This window comes from Aulonocara sp. 'chitande type north' Nkhata Bay, linkage group LG17 (genome assembly GCF_057382095.1).
Source record: "Aulonocara sp. 'chitande type north' Nkhata Bay isolate Kocher_YH1m ecotype deep benthic linkage group LG17, A_spYH_male_GT1.1, whole genome shotgun sequence".
In the NCBI taxonomy this organism is placed as follows: domain Eukaryota; kingdom Metazoa; phylum Chordata; class Actinopteri; order Cichliformes; family Cichlidae; genus Aulonocara; species Aulonocara sp. 'chitande type north' Nkhata Bay.
Genome location: NC_141360.1, coordinates 27,770,428 through 27,794,831, shown reverse-complemented (window position 1 = coordinate 27,794,831; position 24,404 = coordinate 27,770,428). Strand labels below are relative to the sequence as shown.

Genomic DNA, 24,404 nt, shown 5'->3' with positions numbered 1-24,404 from the left:
CACATTTAAATGGCTGTCAGCTCTATTTTCATATTACAGGTGGTGGTCACTTGAGAAAGCTACTTTCCAAATTTAGCAGAACACACCAGGATCTAAAACCTGCTCAGTTTTCTTCTCACATTTAAACTGCAGGTCTTAATCTCCACTTGAAAATGCACACCACTTATCTTTCAGTGGGCAATCAGGGACACTTTTCATTCTTTTATTTTTCTTTTTTTTAAGCATTTTTGCCTGAACTGGACAGAAAACGAAGACAGAAAAATATATAAACACCGCAGCGTAATATGAAAATTACACTTGGACTGGGTTGGTCCATCCTTTATATAAAGTCTGTGGTCTTGTCAGTCCTTACATTTGTCCTTTGTCTTTCCATGCCCCCCTGTCGAGTCCACCTCTTCTCCCCATGTCAAACTAATCCTTGTGCCCTGTTTCTTTGTGGTATATGTTGTTTTATGCGTCTGTATTATGCTTACTTCCCCCGCCTCGTTATATCTACAGTTTTCAGCCGTGCGTCCCACCTGTTGTCTCTCCTCCAGTTATCCTGTGAGTGCCGATATTGTCATCCGTCATCCGTCGTAGTTATGTAGTATGTTAGTTCTCCGTTTCCTTGGTGACATCTTGATCCAGCACTGCTAGGATTTTGGGCTTTTGTGTGTTTTTTTTGTTTTGTTTGAGTTCAGCATTAAAACTGCTTTTCTGAGTCAATCCCTCTTTACCACCACACTTTAGCCACAGATGGCAGACGCAAGAACCACACAGAAGAGGTAGACAGTGAAGGAAAGATGGGACACTTGTAGGGAAAAGTGATCTGACAACATGAAAACATGAACTAAATGCTGCCATTTAGGAGGAGCATTTATAAATGTCCCTAAATTATAAGTTTTACATAAATAAACCAAGTCACTCCCTTCTTCTTCCTCTGCTTCCTCAGTAGCAGAAAAAGGTGTTGTCTGTGTTAGCTCTTTAGTTTTAGAGTGGAATTTATCAATGAGATGTGGTGCATGGAGGGTATACTGAATATTTTAGTATAACAGGACTTTTGTTCGATCAGCCACTTTTTTTTAAGGATATTACTTGGACACACCCCACCTGCCTTTCTCCAGCAGAGCTGTTGCACTTCACCTGGCTTTTTCCTCACATTCTCAGCCCAAAGTTCAGAGTTCAAGCACCATATTCAGTTTTTTTTATACGCGTAGCCCCACTTCTTCTCCAAAGAGCCAAAACAAAAAATCTACATTTACACAGACAGCTTTGTCAGCAGAACTTTTCGTTTCCACAATCACATCCTCTTTACAATCAATACCTCAAAACAGAATGAGGAAGGTGTTTAACGACTGCAGCCTTTAAGCATTACAGACATAACATCCAGAATATATTTCTCTCTTAGACTGATTGCGGGCTCTGCGGAGGATTCAAGTGCTCCACTGGGTTGACTGAAGGGAAGCATGACGGCTAGAATAGAATGGAATATCTACATCATGCTTTACTCACATTTACCTGCTGAAACTGTCTCTTATATATAAAGACCAAATGCAGCAAACTGCTCAAACCCATTCGAGAATGGGTTCCCTGCCGGTTCCCCTCTAAGGTACGCTCTTAATTGCACTGATCATCTGTCAACAATTATAACAGCTTTATTGAGCTGTGAATGAGGAGGTGCACCATGCTGCGTGGAAAACAGGACTAACAATGTTAAGGCTGGAAAATATGTTGGTGGGGGGGCACTGAATCAAAGCAGGCTTAGTGAAAACTGGGGGCAGAAGTAGAATACAAATGAGGTTTAAGCTTGAGAGGACATCAAAAGGCTCCAGAGCTCGAGTAGCGACGCAGAGAAGGTTGTTATTTGATAAACTTGGCGGTGGGAGTTAAGAAGTGTGTGTGTGTGTGTGTGTGTGTGTGTGTGTGTGTGTGTGTGTGTGTGTGTGTGTGTGTGTGTGTGTGGATGGGTATGTTTGCGTCCCAGTGGACTCACTTATGAGTACACAGGGGAAACAGTAGAGGAACAGTACCTTTTGAGGTGTGAGTCAAGTGTTTTCTTGTGTGTGTATGTGTGCGTGTGTGTGTGTTGCAGGTTAACAGGTGCGTTTGTTTACAGTCATCATTTTGCAGAAGGTCACAGATCAGGAAGCGCGGGCTGAGTTTGTGTGCGGAAAGAAAGAAAGAGAAAGAAAGAAAGAAAGAAAGAGGAGCGGAGGGTACGTGTGTTGTTTTAGTGATGCTCATAGCCACCTTAGCCAACCATTAATGCTCTTCCTCACTGCGAGCTTGCCGGTTCCCATGGAAACGCCTCTCCGTGCTGCTGCTGCTGGCAGCATCCTATCACTCCCAGAGGCCTCTCAGAGAGATGACCGAGACGAGCTGCTTGGGATCGGTGGGGGCCTTGAGGAGCTGCGGGCAGAGAGTTTCTCCATAACTCACCTCCCATCATCCACGTACTCGCGAGCTGATTCTGTTTGTATATAAAAGGAAGCTGCTGGTATCAAACCAGATTTGAAGCTATGAATTATCTGGTTGATAAAGTGGAGTGTTCATCAGCAAAAGAGTCAGATGTCGTCCTCGGGAATTTTAGATACCAAAGACAGTGAGAATTTGGACTCACCTGTCTGCAAACAAGAAGCAAAGTGCCAAAAACTGCAGTTCCTCAAATGGCCACTTGAGACTGGCTCCAAAAGTGATGTTTAAAGCCTTCACAGGTTTAAAGATGAAATAAACACATTCATGGCACTTCTCCAGAAGTTGATTCTGTTCATCTGGACGTAGCATTTTGTGGGAGAAACGTTTCGTCACTCATCCAAGTGACTTCTTCAGTCTCAGCTGACTGCAGGTTTCCCCAATCTTATAAACAGTACATTGCATAATGAAGGAACAATGGGCTGGTTTCAGCCCATTGTTCTGACCATTGATCAACAACCACTGACCAAAACCCACTGATCAATGGTCATGAGTGCCATTCACAGACAGTTGGGGAATGGCTGCAATCACAGCATTGTAAGATGGTGAAAGATGTACCCTTAGGCCCCCTCCTCGATTCAGAGATGGTCTTTCCCTTTTCACGTAAATGGCCTCATTGACTCTGCTCTCAAACCAGCGTTCCTCCCTGTCCAGGTTGTGTACATCCTCATGCTTGAAAGAGTGTCCACTGGCCTGTAGGTGTAAATAGACTGCAGAGTCCTGGCCTGACGAGGTGGCTCTTCTGCATTGTGCCATCCACTTCGCCAGAGGTTGTTTGGTTTCCCCGATGTATAAATCCTGGCAATCCTCCTGGCACTTAGCAGCATACACTATGTTACTCTGTTTGTGTCGGGGGACCCGATCCTTGGGGTGGACCAGTTTTTGGCGCAGCATGTTTTGGGGTTTAAAAGCCACAGAGACCCGGTGTTTAGAAAAAATGCGTCTCAACTGCTCTGATACTCCTGACACATATGGGATCACTACAGGTTTTCGCTTAGGCAGTGGTTGTCCTTCTCTCCTGGATCGGCTGGAGCTTTCTTATAGCGCCTTCCCAGCTTTGAGAAGTCCAGCTGGGATAACCACATTTACTCAGGGCCTTCTTCATGTGCTGTTCTTCTGCTTCCCTGGCTGCTGTGTCTGTGGGGATGGCACTTTTTTTTTGGCATTTTTATAAAGGTATTGTCAGTCATTCTTAAAGATTCTTTAGTAGAAATTGTGAGATTTCCTTCCAGGCCACTGTATATATGTATGTATATACAGTGGCCTGGAAGGACATCAGAAAGAGAATCTGAACTTACAAAACAAATTTTAATCCTCTTTTCTTCTCCAACACAGAGGACACATCCTTAAATTTTCTCAGCAACCCCTACAATCCATCCATCTATTTTGTGCTACTTACCTGGATTCGGGTCATGGGAGCAGCGATCTAAGCCATCAAAGAGACGTAAACCAGCATGTCCTGGGTCTGCTCCGGGGGTTTCTCTTGGTAGCACATGTTCAAAACACCTCACCTAAAAGGTGCCCAGGCATTTAAGTAAGATGCCTCAACTGCTCTGTATTTGTGATCTCATTCTTTCGTACAGCACACAGAGCTCGTGATGTAAACTGACTGGCATTAACTAAATAAAGATATATATTTTTTGAGATTGGTTGCTCAACATTGACTTGTACTGACTGACACATTGTTGGGGAAGCGCAATTTAGGAGCTCCAACACGGCGAAATCGCACTTCTTTGTTTGTGCCAGGTGGATTTTCCCTCAGTCAGTCATTTTTCTGGATTTTTTTTCCTGCACCACATCATCAGTCATTAGTGATGCAGAAAGAGGCAGAATGAGAGGGGGGGGGGGCTTGAAAGAAAGAAAAAGGAGGAGAACATGTACTCCCTGCCGTCACCGCACATCAGAGACACATTAGAAGTTACTGAAATGGAGAGGAGCAATCCCCCTCGGTCCGACTTCAAAGGCAGGCGGTTTTGGAGAGAAAATAAGGACAACCGTTAAAGATTCAGTAGAACTGCCAAAATCATCTGCCACTTCAAGAATACTGTCACAACATCTGATGAAGCAAAGAGCAGGGAGACGCCGCAGCGATTGATCAAACATGTAACATACGTTGGCTTATTAGGAGTGAAACATTCGTTGGATTGAAAGTAATCTGACCATCCAGCTGAGAAAATAAAATGTTTTCATTCCTCTGCTCTCATCTCACATGCCTGCTGATGCTGAGCTCCAAAAACACTAACGCTGTAGCAGGATTTCAGCTTTACTGACAGCAAACAAGGCTTAACACATGTTTCTCGTCTGTCTGGGATACAGCACGGGCCTTGTTCTGCAGATTTACACCTTAGGTTCAGCAGTGGGAGCTGTTAATTAATAGGAACACCTGCTCTAAATCACCGAATCCTGCACACACACACACGCTGCTGATTAGGAAGCAGGGTCCTGCGTTACTCGAAGGGAAAAATCTGCTCTGGATTATGGTCAAGCGTGTCGCTGCGTTGCTCATATGATCGCGCCGATTACTCCAGAGGGCTGGGACATATGGCGTGGGTTTCAATCATGAGAAGAGAAGCAGAGGGGGGAGAAAACAAGAAAACAAGAGTCGACTTTTGTGTCGCATTCACACCACAGTGCTGAGGTGTTGATGCAATCCTGACACTCATCCATACAAATCCACGTATCAGTTGGAGCAGCCACGGCAGGCAGCCCGTCTCCATGGCGATGCAGCATCTCACTCATCGGAGTGCCGACTGGATCCTCGGCGCGGGGAAGCGACCTCTCGCTCCCAAACATGTTCAGCGCTCCAAAAAGAAATCAGAAGAAGCTTTGATTGCACTCATTTTTAAAACTCTGAAGAGAAGACTGTTCCAAGAAAAAACGACTTCAAACAGGAGGCGCCACAAAATGTGAGGCGGCATCAGTGTTTGGATGCAACTTCAGAAACTGTCTCTTGTGTGCTGTAAGGCAGCAGGGGGGCTCAAGCATTAGAGCGAGTATCTGAAGGAGGAAAACAATATCTGCACCCAGGAGGATTATCATAATAACTTCTATGTAGATTATGACTAAAAGAAAAAGAAGCAACTTTGTTTCTGCAGCGCAGCCCCAACAGCATGGTTACTTGAAATAATCCTCACATACTTGGGAAAAATCTGACTTTGTTTTCATCACCCTTAGAGGCTTCAAGCCATTTACAAAACATTAGACTGCATTATTTACCACAGTGGCGTGGTAGCTGTGAAAGGGCATGCCAGGTTGAGCAGCAGCAGAGGGATGCTCTGCATGTACTGAGACTGGAGAAAGAGATGGGGTTTTTTCTAAATTTGGCTTTTTCCAAAACTGTAAACCAAACTGCAACCAATAAATAAATAAATAAAATGTTCTTCTGCTGGCAACGTAAGGATGGATCCAGTGAGTCAGCTTCCATAGGTGCCTGAGTTTGCAGCATTAAAAAGCTACCAACAGTTAATGATTTTATAACTCATCCCTCTGGTTGATGGCTTCATAGCGTAGTGTTTAACAAGTGACATATCCCTGGTCTAATCCTGGGAGGAGGCTGGAAAGAGAACTAAAGATAAACTTTCCTGCATGTCTGTGCTACTAGAGCCTTGCCAACCAAGCTCGGTAGTGTTATGTCTGTGAAGGTTCTCAGTCATCCAGGTCATCGTAGTCAAAGGAGCTTGCAAAGAAAAGCATCTGGACTTCTTTAAGTTACTTGAAGATGTTTCACCTCTCATCCGAGAAGCTTCTTCAGTTCTAAGGTCAAATGGTGGAGAGTCCCAGATTTACTCGGTAGTGTTAGTTTATACCTTAACTTATCACTCACTCTACCCTCCAATCCAAATATGGTATCTTCAGACCCCAAAAGAACTGCAAAACACTAACATTGAATACATGGAATCTTCATCTCCTTCTTTCGGCTGCTCTCTTCCCTCGCCACAACAGATTATCTTCCTCCATCTCATCCGGTACCCAGCGTCCTCCTCTGTCACACCAACCCTCTGCATGTTCTCGTTCACTACTCTCCAAAATTTGATTTAGTTTTAGTCATAGTTTAGGCTTTTAAATCTTCACTTCCTAACTTGTCCTGACTTTCTTCACAACTTAACTGGTTCCGTTTGGATCTCATCTCTCCAGAATATTTTCATCACATTTTTATTTGTTGATTAAATTTACATTTCTTGGCAATTTTAGTCCCTGTTCATTAGTTTTTATTTAGTTATGATCAAATAAAGGTTGAGGATGAAAATTATTGGTCAGTGAAATGAAAACTACACAACACCCATGAATCTGCACTGGTATTTGTCTTTTCCTCCTGGCTGACAGCTCCATCCACACTCCAGCCTTTCCTTCTCTCTCGCTGCCTCCTAACATGCCTTCCCCCTCTCCTATTCCTGTGCACTTGGCCAACAGTAGCACAGTTTCCACCGGCACCCTGTTGACCAGCAGCACGGAAAGTTGTCGCTGGTAACCTGCACATGAATCATGTGGGAATCTCATCCTTGTTTGATTTGGTTTTTGCACTGGATGCCCTTCCTGACGCAACCCTCCCCATTAATCAGGGCTCGGGACAGGAAATAGGGTCCGACATCACAACAGCTGGATCCATTTTTTATACCATCTAAGCCATAAATACAAAAGCAAACACACAAAGATTGGATTAAACTGTGTTTTCCCAGTTAAAACAAAGTAGAGGGATTTCCAAGGTTAAAAGGTATTTCCCTTTTAATGCTGGGAGTATGAAACATGTGTGGCACCACCAGACAAAAGTATGCATAATAAACAGAAAAAGAAATAGAAACTCCTACATCTCCTCTGGGGTTGGTTTTCAGGGTTTAGAAAATCTATTTTTATTTTATTGGGACAACTTAGGGGGAGACAGGTACAGAGGTTTGGTGAGCTAACAGGATTCCCAGTCTTGAATGTCCAAACATAAGTACAAGCATATAAGCACCTAAACAAGAATATGCCAGAGTGAAATATGTAAGTCTGCTTTAGTGTTTTTCACTGTGCAGGAGCAGGCTCTGGCAAAACAAAAGCATTGTTTGCTCTTCTATTTTTATTTCCACATCCTCTGCATGGATCATAAATTGACGGGGAAGTTTCACCTGCAACATGCTGTTTTGGCTTTGCTGTCTCTCAGCATGATATCTTGTACTACATAACCACCAAGTAAGTGTTTAATAAGCTTTTACAGGACTCATAAAAGATATGTTTGAAGGTTTTCAAAGGCAAGTAATGTTAATCAGTTTAATTAACTATCTCAAGCTGCAAAAGCAGTTTTAACCCCACACAATTGTCCAGCTTTTTTGTCCTCTCTTTCAGTCGGTCAATTAGCCTTAAATGAATGATGAACATAATTTTCTGATTAGCCTGCTCTCATTGACAAACCTCCCTCGACTCAGAGATGATTAGACTGTAAAGTTGATCAATGGTATTGGATAGTCCTCTCAGGAGACCGTCCCCCAAACTGACCTCTTTTTATCCCGGGGTAAAATTTTTTTTGCTTTTACATAAATTGAATGAAGGCAGTCTAATGGCTGAGGTGGTCCTACTGCAAGTAAAATAAAGAGCAGATTATTTCTTTTCTTTTTTTTCCTGACTTGAAGTGAAGTCTCTCTTTGAAATGTGGTTTCGCTGTTTCTGTGCCATTCTCTGATGGAGCAGCTCTGCCTGTCTGGTGCTGCATTTCTAAGCAGCTGCTTTCCTTCCCTTCATGTCAGAAATAAGGTGCATTGGGATTCCAGTCTTGTAACCCTTGTTTCTGTTGTATCCCATTGGTCTTTACTTCGCCAAGCCTGAAAATGACACGAGTATCCAGCTTTCATTTTCTGTCCTCCTAACTAATGATCACATCTTCTTTCCTCATTGTTTTTTGTTTTTGTCATCCTGCGCTGCTGGTGTTAACCTTCTCTCTTCTGCAAACACCACACAGACACAAATGTTATTTTAAGCCTGAGCTGTGAACATCAACCACTTCCCTGCTGCTGTCACTCCTCCTCACTTCTGTCTCTTTATTTTTGCTTTTTCTTCCCCACCTTTACTTCCCTCGCTCCTACCGCTTTATCGCGCAGCGACAACAACAACAGCAGCATGGTGTTTAGCTGTTGTTGGAGGTGGTGAGCAAGCCAAAAAAAAGTGTGGATGGGTGGGAGGGTTATACGCTGGCGTGCATACACAGATGCTCAAAGTGACCTCGGTCAGGATCTGAATCAGAGAAATCTTCAGGCTGTGTAGTGCAGAACAGAGGAGCGGGAAACAGCTGTCAGCCCTGGTTGAGATTTCAGCACCACAGGGAGGGGACAGCTCCCTGTGAGGCCTGCACTGGTTAAAGTTCTCATAAGATTAAAGTGAGATATATTTGGTTATTTGATATTTCTGCATTTGTTGTGTTTCCAGCAGATGATCCTGAATGGTTTGGAGAGTTTTCATCTTTCAGTGTCATGTGCGCTTGCAAAGACAGGGAGCCTTGCTGCTGATATAAACAAAACTTCTTTTTAATGATCAGTAAAAAGCACTTACTCAGAAAGCACTCGGCACTATCACCTCAACATCAATAAGATTTCTGGCCTTCTGGGGCCAGACGGACTGCATGGGTTTCCTCTGCTTGTCCCCCTCAGTCCATAGATTAACTGGGAGTTCTAAATTGATTGTAAGGGTTAGACCTGCCCAGGGTGCACCTAAAGTTTCAGATGAGGAGGTTGCCATCCACACAATTAATCCCTGTGAGACAAATGCTCAGCTTCAGACAGTTGTTTCTAGTCTTGCATCTCTATAAAAACCTAGAGAACTTTTACTTTTATTCTTTTTTATTTATATATATTTTTTATTTATAAATTGTGTTATTTTATTTATTATTCTGTATTTATTATTTTGTACTTGATCATTTTCAGAGGAATATGTCTTTTATGTTAAGGTACTTAATGCTGATCCATGAATCATTAAAGCATGAAAAAGGCGCCTAACTGGAGGGATGAACCCGGGCTGTGTCTGCACATAACAGACATTGGCAAAGAACCAATTTTAAATTGTATCTTTAGGCACTTTTTTACCAGCTGTCTGTCAAAAAAAACCACATGGGTTGTTTTTTTTTTTTCCATTTCTTTAGTTGGGTCTATGAAAATTCCAACAATAACACAGTTTGACAGGCATAAAATAGTATTTCAGCAAATCTCAGCATGATGTCCTTAAAGAAACTGAAGAAACTGGACAAGTGGAAGATAAAAGAGAAAGTGGTAGGCCAAAAAACTATCAGCAGCAGGTGAACAGTATATGAAAGTCCTTAAGAACAGCCGGGACCTCAACATAAAAAAATAGGTTTTAAAGTGTGTTTTATTCAAGCAGTGTGTGAACAACAAAAGTGAGCCAACATCCAAAGGAGGAAAATACTTTAAGAAGAAATTACAACGAGGTTGTGTTGTAGAATGAAGGTGGTTACAACAAATATTCACTTACACAAACTGTTTTTGCTTTGTATGTTGTATTCCCAGAACATTCACACATGTCAGTGGTTCAAAAAAATCCTGTTTCCAATTTTCTCACTAAATTCTAAAGAAATAAGAGGCCATTAAAACGAAACTCTTTTCACTGACTTATCAATATTTGAATAAATTTAAACCTACTTTAGACTCCTCATAGTTCATCTGAAGCGCAGCTTAAATGCTTCTCTCGAAATCAATCGGAAAACTTCAAACACTACGTGAGCAATAAATAATGTCCACAGTAAAGTCTGCAGAGGTTTCCTTATAACCGTCCAAGCCAACTTAAAATCAGTGTTAAGTAACTTCAGTTTCAACTAATACATAGAAGATGCCCACGCTACTAGACTTGCATGGAAGCAGACCAAAGAGACTTAAACGGAAGCCTGAAGGAATATAGGTATAAATAATAATATAAATAGAAACGTTGGCGTTATGACATTGGCTGTAGCGAAAGAAAATTTATTATAAATTTATGTTGACCTGATGTCCCTCTATGTCGAACTACAGTATTTATAACCCTCGTCTTGTCCCACACCTCGAGACAGGCTCCCATGATTCTTTCACTGACTCTGCAGGATGTGTGCTCAACTATAGTCTGTCTTTTACCCAGTCCATGTGAGGAAAGCATTTTATTCTTATCAAATCTAATGCAGATTTTTGGTGAATATGATGGAAACTAGCACAGAGAAAATGTGGGTTTTTTTGACTGGTAAATACTTTATTTTTACCGAGCCCCGCAATGAACATTGAAAAAATAAATAAAGATGAACTTTTGCGAGATCTCGCAAAAGTTCATCTTTATTTTTTTTTCTCCAATGTCCCTTGCGGGGCTCTGTAATTTTTTGTCTCATTGGATACTTTTTTCCCCCTTTTAATTTCACAAAAGGAGTAAGAGAGTATAAGTGTATCAGGCCAAAAGAAAATTGCTAGTGAAATAAGAGACTATCAGAGCAAGCTTTACTCTTTTTGTATTTATAAAAAAAAAAAAAAAAAGAGAGTTGGAAAAGTCACATTCAACATTTATTTGTGTTTAATGTGCTAAATGCAAAACCAGAAACCTGCTTCTCATTCCATTTTTATTTTTACGTTGGACATGAACTGCTAGCATATCCCATTTTGTCCCGCATTCAGTATTTTAGGATCCCTGTTTAAGTTATGTGAGCATTAAGATGACAGCAGTTACACTTCTGGCTCCATGCATATCTTTTAGTGATGCAGATCAAGTGCTGAACAAAGTGTGTAGTAATGCCAATGCTCATAAAATGATGATCATATAGATTTTATGGGCTGAGCATGCAGGCACTCTGTTGCATTCGCATCACTGCATTTTGTTGTTAGCTTTGCAGTATTTGCAGTATCGCCTGTTACAGGTGTGAGTTTGCAATTCAAGTGCTGCTTTAGCTGACATTTACCTCTTTTCACATGAAATCATATTTTCCACTCTACTGTAGCACACAATGTGTGACGCTGTAAGACATGAAGCCTGGAAGTGCAGCGACTTCTAAGCAGCTCATTAATCTGCTGTGCCAGCAGTCGATAGTGCACACCAGCCATGTGAAGCAGTGAACGTAATACAAGAGGTGTTAATGAGGATGGGGGCATGCAGCAGGATTCATGTCGCAAATCATGCCTTATCTCTCAGCTCTCTTTCTCACACACACACGCACTTTCTCGCCCCTCTGCAGGGCAGAAGGATTCAGGGCAATAGGGTGGAGAGAGGTAGGAGGAGGTGGAGGAGGTATTCTAGTCCCCTTTCATTTATCTGCCAGTTTCTGCCCCAATTAACTCCCATTAATATCACTTGCCATGCTCCACCTTGAAGCTGATGCACATGCATACCTTACGAGCGCACACTCACCTGAATATGTGCACAGAAGTCAGATGAAGCTGGGCCTGTGAAATGCATCACAATGAGTGGCTTCACATGTGTGTGAGTGTGTATATGTGTATCAGTGTGTGTATCAGTGTGTGTGTGTGTGTAACATCATGTGGTGATTGGACTGAGGTCTAGATTACAGCACCTCCTCCTCTGATTGTCCTGGTGTCGCTGCCAACAGCTGTCAGCTGGAAAGCCTTCAAGGAGAGAGGAAGTGCAATGAGGACGTGTGTGTGCGTGTGTGTGGAGAGTTACAGAGACTTCAAGGTCGTATGTAATCACTGAAGAGATGTTTGAGAAACTTTTCAGTGGCAAATTTATTTTTTCTACATAACCTCTGACCTCAGTGAGAAGAGATGATTTCCCGCTGAGTGTCAGTATGTGGAAAAGAATCTAACAACATTAGATATCATATAGTGAGTTGAACTACATACCATCCTGTCTCATTATCAGCTTCCCTCAGCGCAGCCAGAGGTGTGTAGAGTCAGGAGTAGTATGATGAGCGAGCGCCCGTGGGAGACGAGAAATCTGTAGTCCTTTTTGATCTCTCTGCGGCTCACAGCTCCCGAGCCTGCACAAGTGTGACAGTAGCGACGCACACACCTGAATGAAAAGTTAGGTGCGCACATGTGAAACCTGCCAGGTTGGCTTAATGCAATATTTTAAGCCAGGGAAGTCAAGTCACAGTTATTTAAAGTGGAACTACTCTGCTTTTCCTTATTTTCTGTCACATGCATATACTGTCATTGTAAATCCAACTGAAGCTTCAAATAATAATGTAAAAGTACTCCTTGTCAAGCTTCAGGGTTTGTTTGTTTTTTACTTTTGGCTCTGTGTGATGTCAGAAAGAGTGGACATCCCTAATGCTATCTCAAGCCTAAAGCCTGCTGTTCAAACCTTGTGTTTGCAGATACAGTGTCAGAAGAAAGCTGGATTTAAGGGGGAGGAGCCATAGGAGCTTTTTTGACACTGAGAATCAAATCCAGAGATGGAAATGACCATAGTAGGTCCGCTTTAAAATCTGCTGGCATTTTCCTTTAGAAAGTTTATATCCTCACATGAACACATTAGATATTATATTTTATATAGCTTCATTTTACAACTACAGTTTCCTATGGGTGATTTATACTGCAAGGTAAAGATCCTCTGGCACTGGAGTGAAAACCTCAGCAATCAGATTGTTCTTTATGAGCTGCATTTGTGGATGGTGGGGAGAAAGAACCTCCTCCAACAGGAAAAGACCTGATAGCCCCTCCCTGACATTGATTAAACAATCAATGTCAGGGAGGGGCTATAATATACGGCAGCTGGTTGGGAGGTGAGAGAAAAGGACAAAACAAACTATGGGAAGAAATAGGATGTGACAAAGTGGGTGAGAAGACCATTTGTCTACATTCTTAGTTAACATTCTTGTTTTGATTTAACCATATTTCACATGTAATCTGCAATAGGCAAACATCTACTATCCCGGGTTTGTTTATGTTCTGCACTTTTACAGATTATATAATATAACATCTTGGTTTAAATCAATTCATACAAGTTTGTTAAGTTAACATGTTATTTATTTCAACTGTTAATTTGTATTGTTTTGAACTTACCTTTACCTACCTGTCTTCCAGAAGCAAAAGGAGGAAATGTAGTTCTACTTCCTGCTTTATACCTTCTGGGTTCATCTGAGGTCACAGGAAGGGACCAAGGGCAGGAGGGGAAGAATTCTTATAATTTAATAAAGTTGATTTTAAAGGGTTTATAAAGAAATAGATTTAATGTTGTGATATGTATTGATTACACCAGAGTTTATGTTGCCAGTCAAGAGGAGTAGTAGAGGATGAATATAATCATGTTCATCTCACCTACCTACTGAATGGAATAGTCCAGGGGAGAAAGTGTTTGATTAAGGGGACTATTTAAGCAGACGAACTCAGGTGTTTCAGAAGAAGGGTTCAGGTCAGTGTAGCTGTGTGCAGTTTGACCTTAATTTCCGTTGATTTAAGTTCAGTTATGTTTATTTGAATTGAGTTAATTATAGAGTTGAGTTTCTTATTTGTTTCTTTGTAAATATTGTTGGGCCACAGAATGGTGAATAAATCACTTGCTACACTGGACAGCATCAGTCTCCTGCACTTCTTTGACCGCTTAAGTCGAGTCCTACCACATAGGGGCATATATTACAACAGCGGTCCCCAACCGTTTTTGCGCCACGGACCGGTTTATGCCCGACAATATTTTCGCGGACCGGCCTTTAAGGTGTCGCCGATAAATACAACAAAATAAAACTAGTACCGGTACCGAAAAAAAGAAGATTTATTCATAACACACGTGAAAAGACCCAGGAAAACCGAGTTAACGATAAAAACGATAACAAAATAACGCTGAAAACCGATAAAAACCCTGAAAACCATACATTTCACACCTGAGCCTCAACCTTCGCGGCCCGGTACCAAACGACTCACAGACCGGTACCGGTCCGAGGCCCGGGGGTTGGGGACCGCTGTATTACAACACTAGTGAAAAGAGGAGGGTAGAGAAGAAATGCAGAATCACCTGATCCAGCTATAACTATATGCTATATCAAAAATGAAAGTTTAAAGCCTAACCTTAAAAGTAGAGAGGGTGTCTCCTCCCGAATCCAAACTGGGAGCTGGTTCCAGAGGAGAGGAGCCTGAAAGCTGAAGGTTCTCCCTACTATTATACTTTGACAAACTCCTGAGAACCACAAGTAAGACCGCAGCCTGGGGGCAACTGAATGAGCCCCTGCAGCAGCTGGTGGAGTAACTTATCCATTTTGTCCAGTTGTTTGGTTGGATTTTTTTTTGTTGTTGTTGTTTTTTATAAATGTAACAGTAAGGACCGCCAGCACAAATTAGCAGGAATATAGTGCTGGAAAGCAGGAAAGTAAAGGAGGTGAGGATAAACACATGTCTGAGGGTGGCTTTGTGGGGGCACCACTTCCTGCTTTCATGCTGTCTGATCTGCCATTTTTAGGTAAGATTATAAGTAATTTAATATAAGATCAGTCTTTCCAGATATTCTCATGTCGTAACATTGTATCTAATATAAAACTACAGGTATTTTTCATGATTATGTTTCATAATGCTACAGTTATAAAGTCAGTGCTTTGATCATTTAATTAAACCTGTGATCATATATATACGTTATCATCAGAAATATTTCACAGGGATTTTTAAAAAAATCATTTCTTCAGGTGAAATAAAGTGTTTAAAAAAGTTTCTCTTCTTTGAGTCATAAATACTTTATATCTGAAATTTGAGACCAAAAAATGATTTGTTTATGTTAAGAGAAAGAAAATCTACAAGAGAGAAGAAGACGAAAAGAGAGGAAGAAGGTTGACTAAGGACAATTCTCCATTTAAGTATATTATTTATCGTGCACGGCTGCTTAAGATGTTCTAGAGCACCATTTGAATATTACAAAAGGTTATTTATAGAGAGATCATCGGGTATCATCTGGTCTCTAGATACTACTCTGAAGAAGTGAGTCTCTAACCCTGATAAGATGACTCATTTTTTTCTTTTAGCAGTGTTGTTGCCATGTTATCTGCCCATTATTTGATGTGCCAGGCTTCACAGGGTTAATTCCACTTTGCTTCAGTGGATTTCTGCATTGCTAGCACAGTAAAACATGAAATTACCATTGCAATATGTATGAAAAAGCAAAATTAATCCGTCTGTGAATTCAATCTCTTTCATTCTGTCTTGACCAAACAGGCGTACAGTCTCCAGAGTGACCAGAGAGGAATGAGAGTAATCGAGCTCATCTCCTCTCCGTGGTGGAGAGTTGCTCTCAGGAGTCCAATGTGAAATTTAGCTCATTACTCCTCATCCCCTGCAGCAAGTGCTGCCATTCTGAATGAGGCCTTCAGTTAAGAACCTTGTTTGGAACATTTCTGAACTGCTTGATTTGTTTTATTATTATTTATTTAATTTTTTCGTAAGTCGACCTCAAACATCAGGAGACTTTAAAACCTGGATCCCTCAGCTGCTTTCTGCCAATATAAATGTCACAGTCAGCTTTTAGTCTGCGCCGTTTCAGAACATCACTCATTTGAAGACTCAAACTGAGCTGACACGAGTCCTCGGTGGAGGATTTCATAATATTTTTCATTATTCATGACAGCGATTGTGTGCAGGCAGCTACTTTCTCCTCTGCGGCTGAGATGAGGGGGCTTTATCAAACAGGAGATGAAGAGGCTGACCCTGTTGTTGCTGCATGTTTTTACTGTTTTAGCTGCATGCCATCTGTAGGATTGTTGTAGCTGCGTGGCATGAAGATGAACGATTGCTCGCAGCCTTCTTTTTTAGACAGTTTTGGGGATAAAAGGAAAAAAAAACAATGTTTGTCTGAGCGTTTCCAGCTTTGGAGATAACAGCAGAAGACAGAAGTTACACATTATCTGAAGCTCAGATTCAGAACATGTTTGAAAGCAGGAAAAAACAGTATTTACTATTAAAGATGGCATCTAACAGGAAAGCAGTGCGATCAGTTAGTGAGGTAAAGAGGGACATACATTCTAATTCTTTAGTACCCTCGTGCAAAGACTGAACCGTGTGTATTTGGCTTTAGTTCAGATATATGTTGACTTTTGTGGCATCAAACCTCTGTCTACCAGAGGCTGGAGCCTGGAACAACACTGCATATCTCCAGGCTTTCAGATGAGAGTCAGGAAGACAAACCCGGTGTCTCTTTGATCTCCTGTATTTGGCTCTGTGGGAGATTTAAGGCTTGCCGTTGAGATGCCGTGCGCTTCATCTTATTCTATTAATATTACAGCAGAAAGCCTACAGGAGCAGGTTGTTTACACAGGAGACTGTTCACTGTACCAAATCCTCTGATATAAATAAGAAGAAGTAATCACTAATGTAGTGGTGAGGACATGGTGAAACGTTTGAGTTTCAGCAACTATTTCCTAAAATGCTGTTTGTAGAAAGCTCTTTTTGAGTTGAGAGGTGATTTTGGACATTTTGTTTAGGTCTCTTCAGCGATCATGTTCTTGGTTTGATTTTTGTATTCAAGTTGTTTTTCACTTGAAAAAACAAAAGTGCTGTCACAGTCCTGTGTTCTTGTGTTTTCTTTGCTGAAGAACAATGAGTACAGATCCTATTAAAATTAAATAAATCCTATTTTATTTTGATTCCTCTGCTGGAGAGAGATCCTAAACTGCAACTTGTTTAGGATTACTGTGACCAGTACTGAAGCAAAGTGAAGTAAAATGAACTTTAAACATACTTTGATTAATTAATATAGCTCATAGTCTTGATTTAGAGAGCTTATATGAATGCATGCCAACACTTTGACAAGAAGCAGATTTTATTTTATTTGAAATCTATTTATTAAGACAAAAAAGCCAAACCAAGCAAGTACAACAGAAAAAAAAAAATCACTGATAAAGTAACCATTACTTTGGTTTTACTTTCAAAAAACAAAAAACAAGAAACCCTAATTCACATGCACATAATCCTCATGCATAAATAAAAGCTAATAAAGTAATTTTATGAGTAATTTGAAAAACAAACAAACAAACAAGTCAATAAATAAAGGATTGAGCAAAATGGGAGGATAGGGAAGGAGATCACTGTAAATTTGTATGTACAATTCAGCGTATTTTCCGCTAAATGAAATAATAAAGGAAGCACTTAACTACTTGTCTTTAGTATTTGGAGAATTAGTATTGACTATCCAACCATGCCTCCCCATGCAGATATCTTGTTGTATCATGGTGATTGCTTTTCCTCTGCCTTCCTTTCTCTGTGAATTACTGCCCCGCCTCAAATATCGCCTGTGTTTGTGCCTAATGTTCTGCTTTATCATTTGTCTCTTTGCACAACCTTTTCCCCAACTTCACTTTAAGACGAATGAATGATGAGCTAATGTCTTTTTAGACGGAGCTTTTGCCATGGACTAGGGACTAGGATGTGAGGGGAGGAATCAAGGTTGCGCAAGAGGCAGAAGAGAGGAATCAAAGCAATAAAATGGTAATAAAGTGAGACATCCTTGCCTCTGAGCCTTCAGTTAAATGGTCAGATATACTGGCAGGAAATGTGTAGAAGTACTCTCTGCAGGGTGGCAGATTTCTGTCAGCATATAACTGTGGAGGGGTACTGCATTACTCAAATGTCTGGAAACCTGCAAGAGACAGATTACGGATGAATGGCAAAACTGTTGCATCAAGATATTTTGACTTGCAGCCCCTAGCAGGGCTTAATCATCCAACATTATGTATCCTACAGCTTCCTCTCTTTTAAACTTCAGCTGTCAGCTGTTCAACTGCCTTTTGCGTAACATTTTGGTGATGATCAGAATTTAAAGCCAACATGTCTCTGTTTAAAATGAGTCCAAGATGTAAACCTGCAAAAGATCCCATTCAGCCCAGCAAAGGTAAAAACACCTCGGTAAAGGACACACCTGTGTATCCTCGATTAAGGCCAGCCTCCACTGTCCTCCAGAGGTATTGAGACAACCTTCAATGTGACACATTGAGATTGATGTTTGGGTTAAAGGGAGAAGGACATAGAAAAGCTGCAGGTGTTTCTCCTGTTTCTGTTTTGGAATTTGCTGGTTTTGTTACCCTCCTTTTGACTTTTGTGTATTATTTTGCTTTTTTGGCTAACAAATTAAAGCTTTTTTTGTTCCCTCATTTTGTTTGTTCTTGCATCCTCTTTCCTGGATCATGACAAACACTGCTGGAAAAAGAAAAAAAGGAAACACCAAGCAGCAGCTTTGAGCATGTCAAAATAAAGAAATACTTAAAATATCTCCTTTTCACCCTCAGTAGAAAAAACATGAAATGTTTTCTTGTGAATTTCACTCTTTACACATTCGAATCTTTGTCTTTCTGTCTTTGTTTGGATGACGTGCTGAACTCTGTGTCGACACGATCACAAGCCGAGTGGGGAATATATTAATGAATGCGATCGGACGCCAAATGAGTGGAAGCTCATTAGGAAAAAATACCTAATGAATGCTTTATAACCACCCTGCAGAAAAAGACAGAACTCTGAGGTTCCTGTGTTTGTGCTGCGTCTAATACAGATAATATAAAGAAATGAATTGCCAACAAACACAACGCTGCTTTAATTCCCTGACACTGAGGAAATTGATCTCCAAACTCAGGAAGGCAGCGGGGGAAGTCAATACCCTCATTGCCTCCTGGGAATTGTAGGCATTACAAATGGATTAGAGTGCTTTTACATCAATACTGGTTATCATTACGGTAGCCTGTTGCTGTTGTGAGAAGGAAGGCTGGTTGTGTAGTTCATCTCTGAATAACAAAGACTACACATGTCACTACTGTACCATCAACTTCTCATGTTCACTGCTTAGAGATGATGAAGGGAAAGGAGCAGGATTGAGAGGCATGAGTCTCTGACATTTCAAGAGATCATCCATCTTTTTAAGCTACTGCAAGCTCACATTAGTGTCCTAACTTGGTGCATACACTCACACAGGTTTAGGCATCTGTGTTTGTGAGGACAGTGAATGGCATAATGCTTTCACATTAGAAACAATATCCCTTACAAGACCCTGATGCTAGGATGAGAAAAGCATGCGGAAGCCATGTGCTGTCTTTTGTTTTGAAGCGTCATCTTGTTTTTTCTTCCTCTTTTTATTTGTTGGATCACTTCTTAATTCTTCCTGCAGTTCAGCTGAGATAACGACAAAATCTGCAATCTGCACACCGTGACAAAAAGAAAGCAATTAAGGAAGCAGTCTGTTAAAATCACAGGAAAACATGTGGAACTGCTGGATGAGAAACGAAAATCTGAATCCATTTTTCCTGTGCAAAAGTCTTGAGTCACCCATTATTTCTTTGTATTTTGTTTCCAAATATCCCAAAGAGCTATTGGCTGGGAAATTGGCATATATGCCTTTAAAAAACTGAGGAAACTGGATAAGTGGAGAACAAAAGAAGAAGTGACATGCTTAAAAAACTGTCTACAGCAGATGAACATTATCGGAAAGTCGTGTCCTTGAGAAACAGGAAAAAATCCAGACACAGGCATCTGTCCTTTCAGCCAATCATCTACTGATCCCTGAAGCCTCAGCAGAAATGGTCTCAGTGAAAGGATCGCTGTCAAAAACCCAATATTAAGTAAGGGAAGAGAAATCAAAATGAAATCATTCAGTACCATCTGGAAAGCATCTGAAACAACAGCTTCATTTTTCAGCATGACAATGATCCCAAACACACTGCCAGTGCAGTAAAAGCACACCTGGATAGGAAAACACACAGTGGAACGCATCAGTCATGGACTGGCCTCCCCAGAGCCCGGACCTCAAAACAGTGTGGAGTCATCTTGACAGGATAAGAAAGAAAATTATAAACAAAATGTGTTTAGAATTTTACATTAAGGTTAACTGTGTGGTTTAAAGTAGCTTGTTATGTGCACTGGGTCACCTTTACAGTGACCCAGTGCATAAGTTTATTAATTAGAAAGTATTTTGCAGTGTTCTTTTAAATGTAAATTTAATGGATCTTACTGTGCAAGCACAGCTGCACATAAGTGACTCTGTGAATGTATTTTTATGTTGTTGTTGTTTGTTTTTCTGTTAATGAAATGCCAAAGTGAGCAACCAGTTAACCTTACAAGCCTGTGTTTGGACTGTGGGAGGAGAAGCCATGCAGTTACTGGGAGAACATGCAAAGTAAACACAGACAGGCCCCAGATGACCAGAATGGTTTTTTTTAATCCAGAGCCTTCTTTTGTAAAACAATCAAATGCTTTGTTGCTAGTCCTTAACTCATTTTAATTTCTGTAGCATTTATTTCCCCCTTTGGACTCCTATAACTAAACATCATAAATCGTAAATATATCTGCTCCTTCATATCATCCCCTGGGCATAGTTTCCTCTTTTTGATTTAGTTTGAAATGTTTCAATAAATATACACTGACAGGACTGTATCATCTCTGTCAGCCTGTCCCAATTCTTCACTGAAGCTTCATGATAAAATAAAATATTTATACCAAAGACCATCCACCCATCTTTTTTAACCTCTTATCTGATATAGGGAGCTTATCCCAGCAGTCATATGGCGATAGGCAGGACACACTCTGGACTAGTTACCACAGAGAGACACACAATCACACACTCTCACATCAGCACCAATTTACAGGCACCAATTAACCTAACGTGCATGTTCCTGGACTTCATTAGTAAATCCCTGCAGGCACAAGGAGAACAAACCCGCTTCAACATGTTTTTGTGTGTTACGTTATACACATTTCCCTAAAGAGAGGGCTTCAGCATAAATTTGAAATAAAGTAATGTGGATTTGGGGTGTGCAGTGGATGTAGTTCATATCAAGAAGGTTCTGGGTGGCTGCCTGTGCCTGCATGGGCTCTCTCCAGCTTCCTCCCCCAGTGCAGAGACATGGATGTTAGGATAATTGGCGATTCTAAATTGGCAGTAGGTGTGGATTTGAGTGACAGCAGTTATCTGTGTCTTCCTATTATCCCTGTGATGGATAGATAGATTTAAACATAGCTTGCCTCTTGCCAAATGTCAGTTGGGATAGACTTCAGCCCCCCCACAATGCTTGTTGGCTAGGCTGTTAGGAAAATTGATAGGTGGACTAAGGGGAATTCAATCAATATATTATTAAAGTCATTTAAATATATGGATACATTGGTAGAAAATATAGGAATGGATGACAAAAGTGCAAAATTGCAGACCACAATTTCAATTAATCCTTTCTTTTAAAGTTCCGTTGTTAAAACTGGCTCACACTTAAAATTTTAGTGACGATCAGGGATAAAGCCATAGATACGTCTGCCTAAGGCTGCTAAATTATAGATAAAAATCAGTGGATTGCCCCTTTATCTTTAGCCCAGCAGTGTGCTAAATGCAGCCCAGCAAAGGTCAGATTCAACCCAAATGACAGCTTTTTTTAAAAAGTTTTCTTTAATGATGAAAAACCCTACGACTCCCAGCCTAACTGCACAGGAATTAAAATTCATCATTCATCATAAAAAAATCTACTCGTGAAGGTTTTGTGCCTTTCCGAAAAGGCCAAACTGTCTCTCCATGAGACACAAATGAGCATAAGCATGCACACACAAACCCTCCCAGATCCTCTGACTTAGCTTTTGGCAGCAGTGTCACAATTACTACAGACCTCACAGCCTCACCGTTGACTTCGCTGCCTCAACCGACTGTGAGAGCGAGTGTGAGAGTGAGTGCGAGCGTGCGATTGTGAAAACAACTCCAAGTGTTGTTAGATGACTCTACTCTGTAACAGCTCGCTGTGTCAACGTCAGCCGTGCAAGCAGACGGCTAACGAAGGCAGCCCGAGTCGCCACATGGTGCCGTGTGACATGTGCTGGCATCTTCGTGCCTCCTTCACCAACTTTGTTTGGTGACTCTGCACTCCAGAGGATGTGTCTCCTTTTAAGAGGGAATAAATATTCATTGTGAATTCTTCTTCAGCTCAACAAACAGGAAGAAGAACAACATAAAAAGTAAACAAATGTAAATGTCATTGGCTTAAAAATTCTCATCTGTCAACCTGATGAGAGCTGATGGTTCTTGGAATGAAGCCTTTTTCAACAGCACATTGCTGTGGGCTATAAATATATATATATAATAATCATTCTTCGGTCACCCAGTCCTATCATTTGCTCACGAAGGCATCACTGTCATGCAGAAATGCACCATGAGGACTCGTATATGCCAAATTCTTGTAGGCAGTCCACTTTAATCCAAAATAAATGTGAGTTATCCTTTTTTAAATGCTGAGAACACCCATAAGACATATTTGAGAAGAATTGCATAGCAAAATGCTTTCACATTAAACACTTTGTTAAAAAAAAATAGCTGCTGGACTTAACTGTGTGTGACACAGAGACTTTAAGCTAAACTACAGGCTAGTGAGGTCATAGACAAAGTTGAAGTTGAATGTCCACCATAAACTGGCAGCCCACACTGGCTGAGGAGAGGATGCGATACCAGAATGCAGCCACATTTCTGTCCTTGATGACTGCATTAAGATTGGATAAAGAATTTGATGGCAGACAATTACCTGTCCTTAAATATAGAAGAAAAACAGAACTTTCTGGAATTCATTCTTACTCTGCCTGAGCAAATCATCCCTGGATCGCTTACAGATGAGACTGCTCACCAGGTCATCTAAAACCTCCCATGTGACACCAATTCTGTCCTGTTGACACCAGCTCCTCATTAGGTTTAAGGTTTTTCACTCTCAGAGCTCTTCATGGTCAGATGCTTCCCTAAATTAGTAAATGCCTACATCCATACCTAACTACGGGGTGTATGAAGTGAGCTGATCGATGCTTCTTAGAGGTACTTCAGTCCAGGTTAACAACAAAAGAAGATCGTGTTTTTGAGATGCGGCCTCCAAGTTGTGGGATTTGTTTCCAGTTGTATTGTTGTATCTTATTTTATCCTGTAAGGCACTTTGTGACTGCCTCTTCCTTTCTGTGCAAAGTAGCTTTGTCGGCTATTTAGGTTACCTTTGAAAAAAAAAATGTCACAGTTAAGTACACCAGCCTGTAGATCCACCTTTAGCATCAATAACTGGAAGTGATTGTTTCTGTGTGACTTTATCAGTCTCTCACATTGTTAAAGAGGAATTTTGTTCCAATATGTTTTTTGGCTGTTTATTTTCTTCCTTAACAAAGGTGGTGGAGTTTAGCGAGTTTTTTCTCAAAGCAGACTTGATTGGAAATCATGGAATGCACAATAAGTGAATGTGTGTGCTCTGTGTTTTACATTAATTGTAGTCAGTGACATTCATAATTTGACCAATTATAAATCAAAGTGTGACATCCTGGTTGAATTTCCCAGCTTAAAGGTCAGTTTATGCAGCTTATTTACTATACCTAAAGGTTAAAATGTGCATAAAGCCCTACATCACCTCCTCAGACCACAGTGTACACTGAATAACATGTATTACTACACAGCAATGTGTAACACTGACATCTAATATCACTTGTCTGTCACTGTGTCCTCCTGCTCCAGGTACGTGTCTGATTCTGGGCTGCATGATCTACCCAGATGGCTGGGACAGCGACGAGGTGAAAAGGATGTGTGGCGAACAGACGGATAAGTACACACTAGGCGCCTGCTCGGTGCGCTGGGCCTACATCCTGGCCATCATGGGCATCCTGGATGCTCTCATCCTCTCCTTTCTGGCCTTCGTCTTAGGAAACCGCCAGGACAGTCTGATGTCTGAGGAGCTGCTAGGAGACAGTAAGAAGACACCTGCACACGCTTCCTCTTTGGGGCAGTTTTTATGGTGTTTTATGGTAATATTTCAAGAAATTACGTTATCTGCACCTCACCAGGTGTGATCAATTAGCAATTAAGCCTAGGCAACACCTGAAGTGTCTGAAAAGACGATAAGGGGTGCAGAGAGGTTTAACAATATAAATTATATATATACCTATGGTATGGTAGAATTTTTAAGACTGATATCGATGTGTATACCGATACCAAAACCAACATTCCAGTATGTCAGCCGATTACATTTTCTTTCAGACAAACAAAAACACAATCAAATTTCTCTAATATTTGCTATGTGTAGTTATTTATTCAAATAAATGATTCAAACAGGGAAGCTG

General features: G+C 41.0%; 1 protein-coding gene across 1 annotated transcript in view; it reads left to right on the top strand.

The window, feature by feature from the left end:
- Window positions 1–24,404, top strand: part of lhfpl3 (LHFPL tetraspan subfamily member 3) — a 60,721-nt gene that overhangs the window by 24,984 nt on the left and 11,333 nt on the right. The window contains exon 2 of the mRNA XM_086269004.1: window positions 23,803–24,033. Coding sequence (XP_086125130.1) covers window positions 23,803–24,033 — 231 coding nt within the window. The remainder of the gene's footprint in view (window positions 1–23,802; window positions 24,034–24,404) is intronic.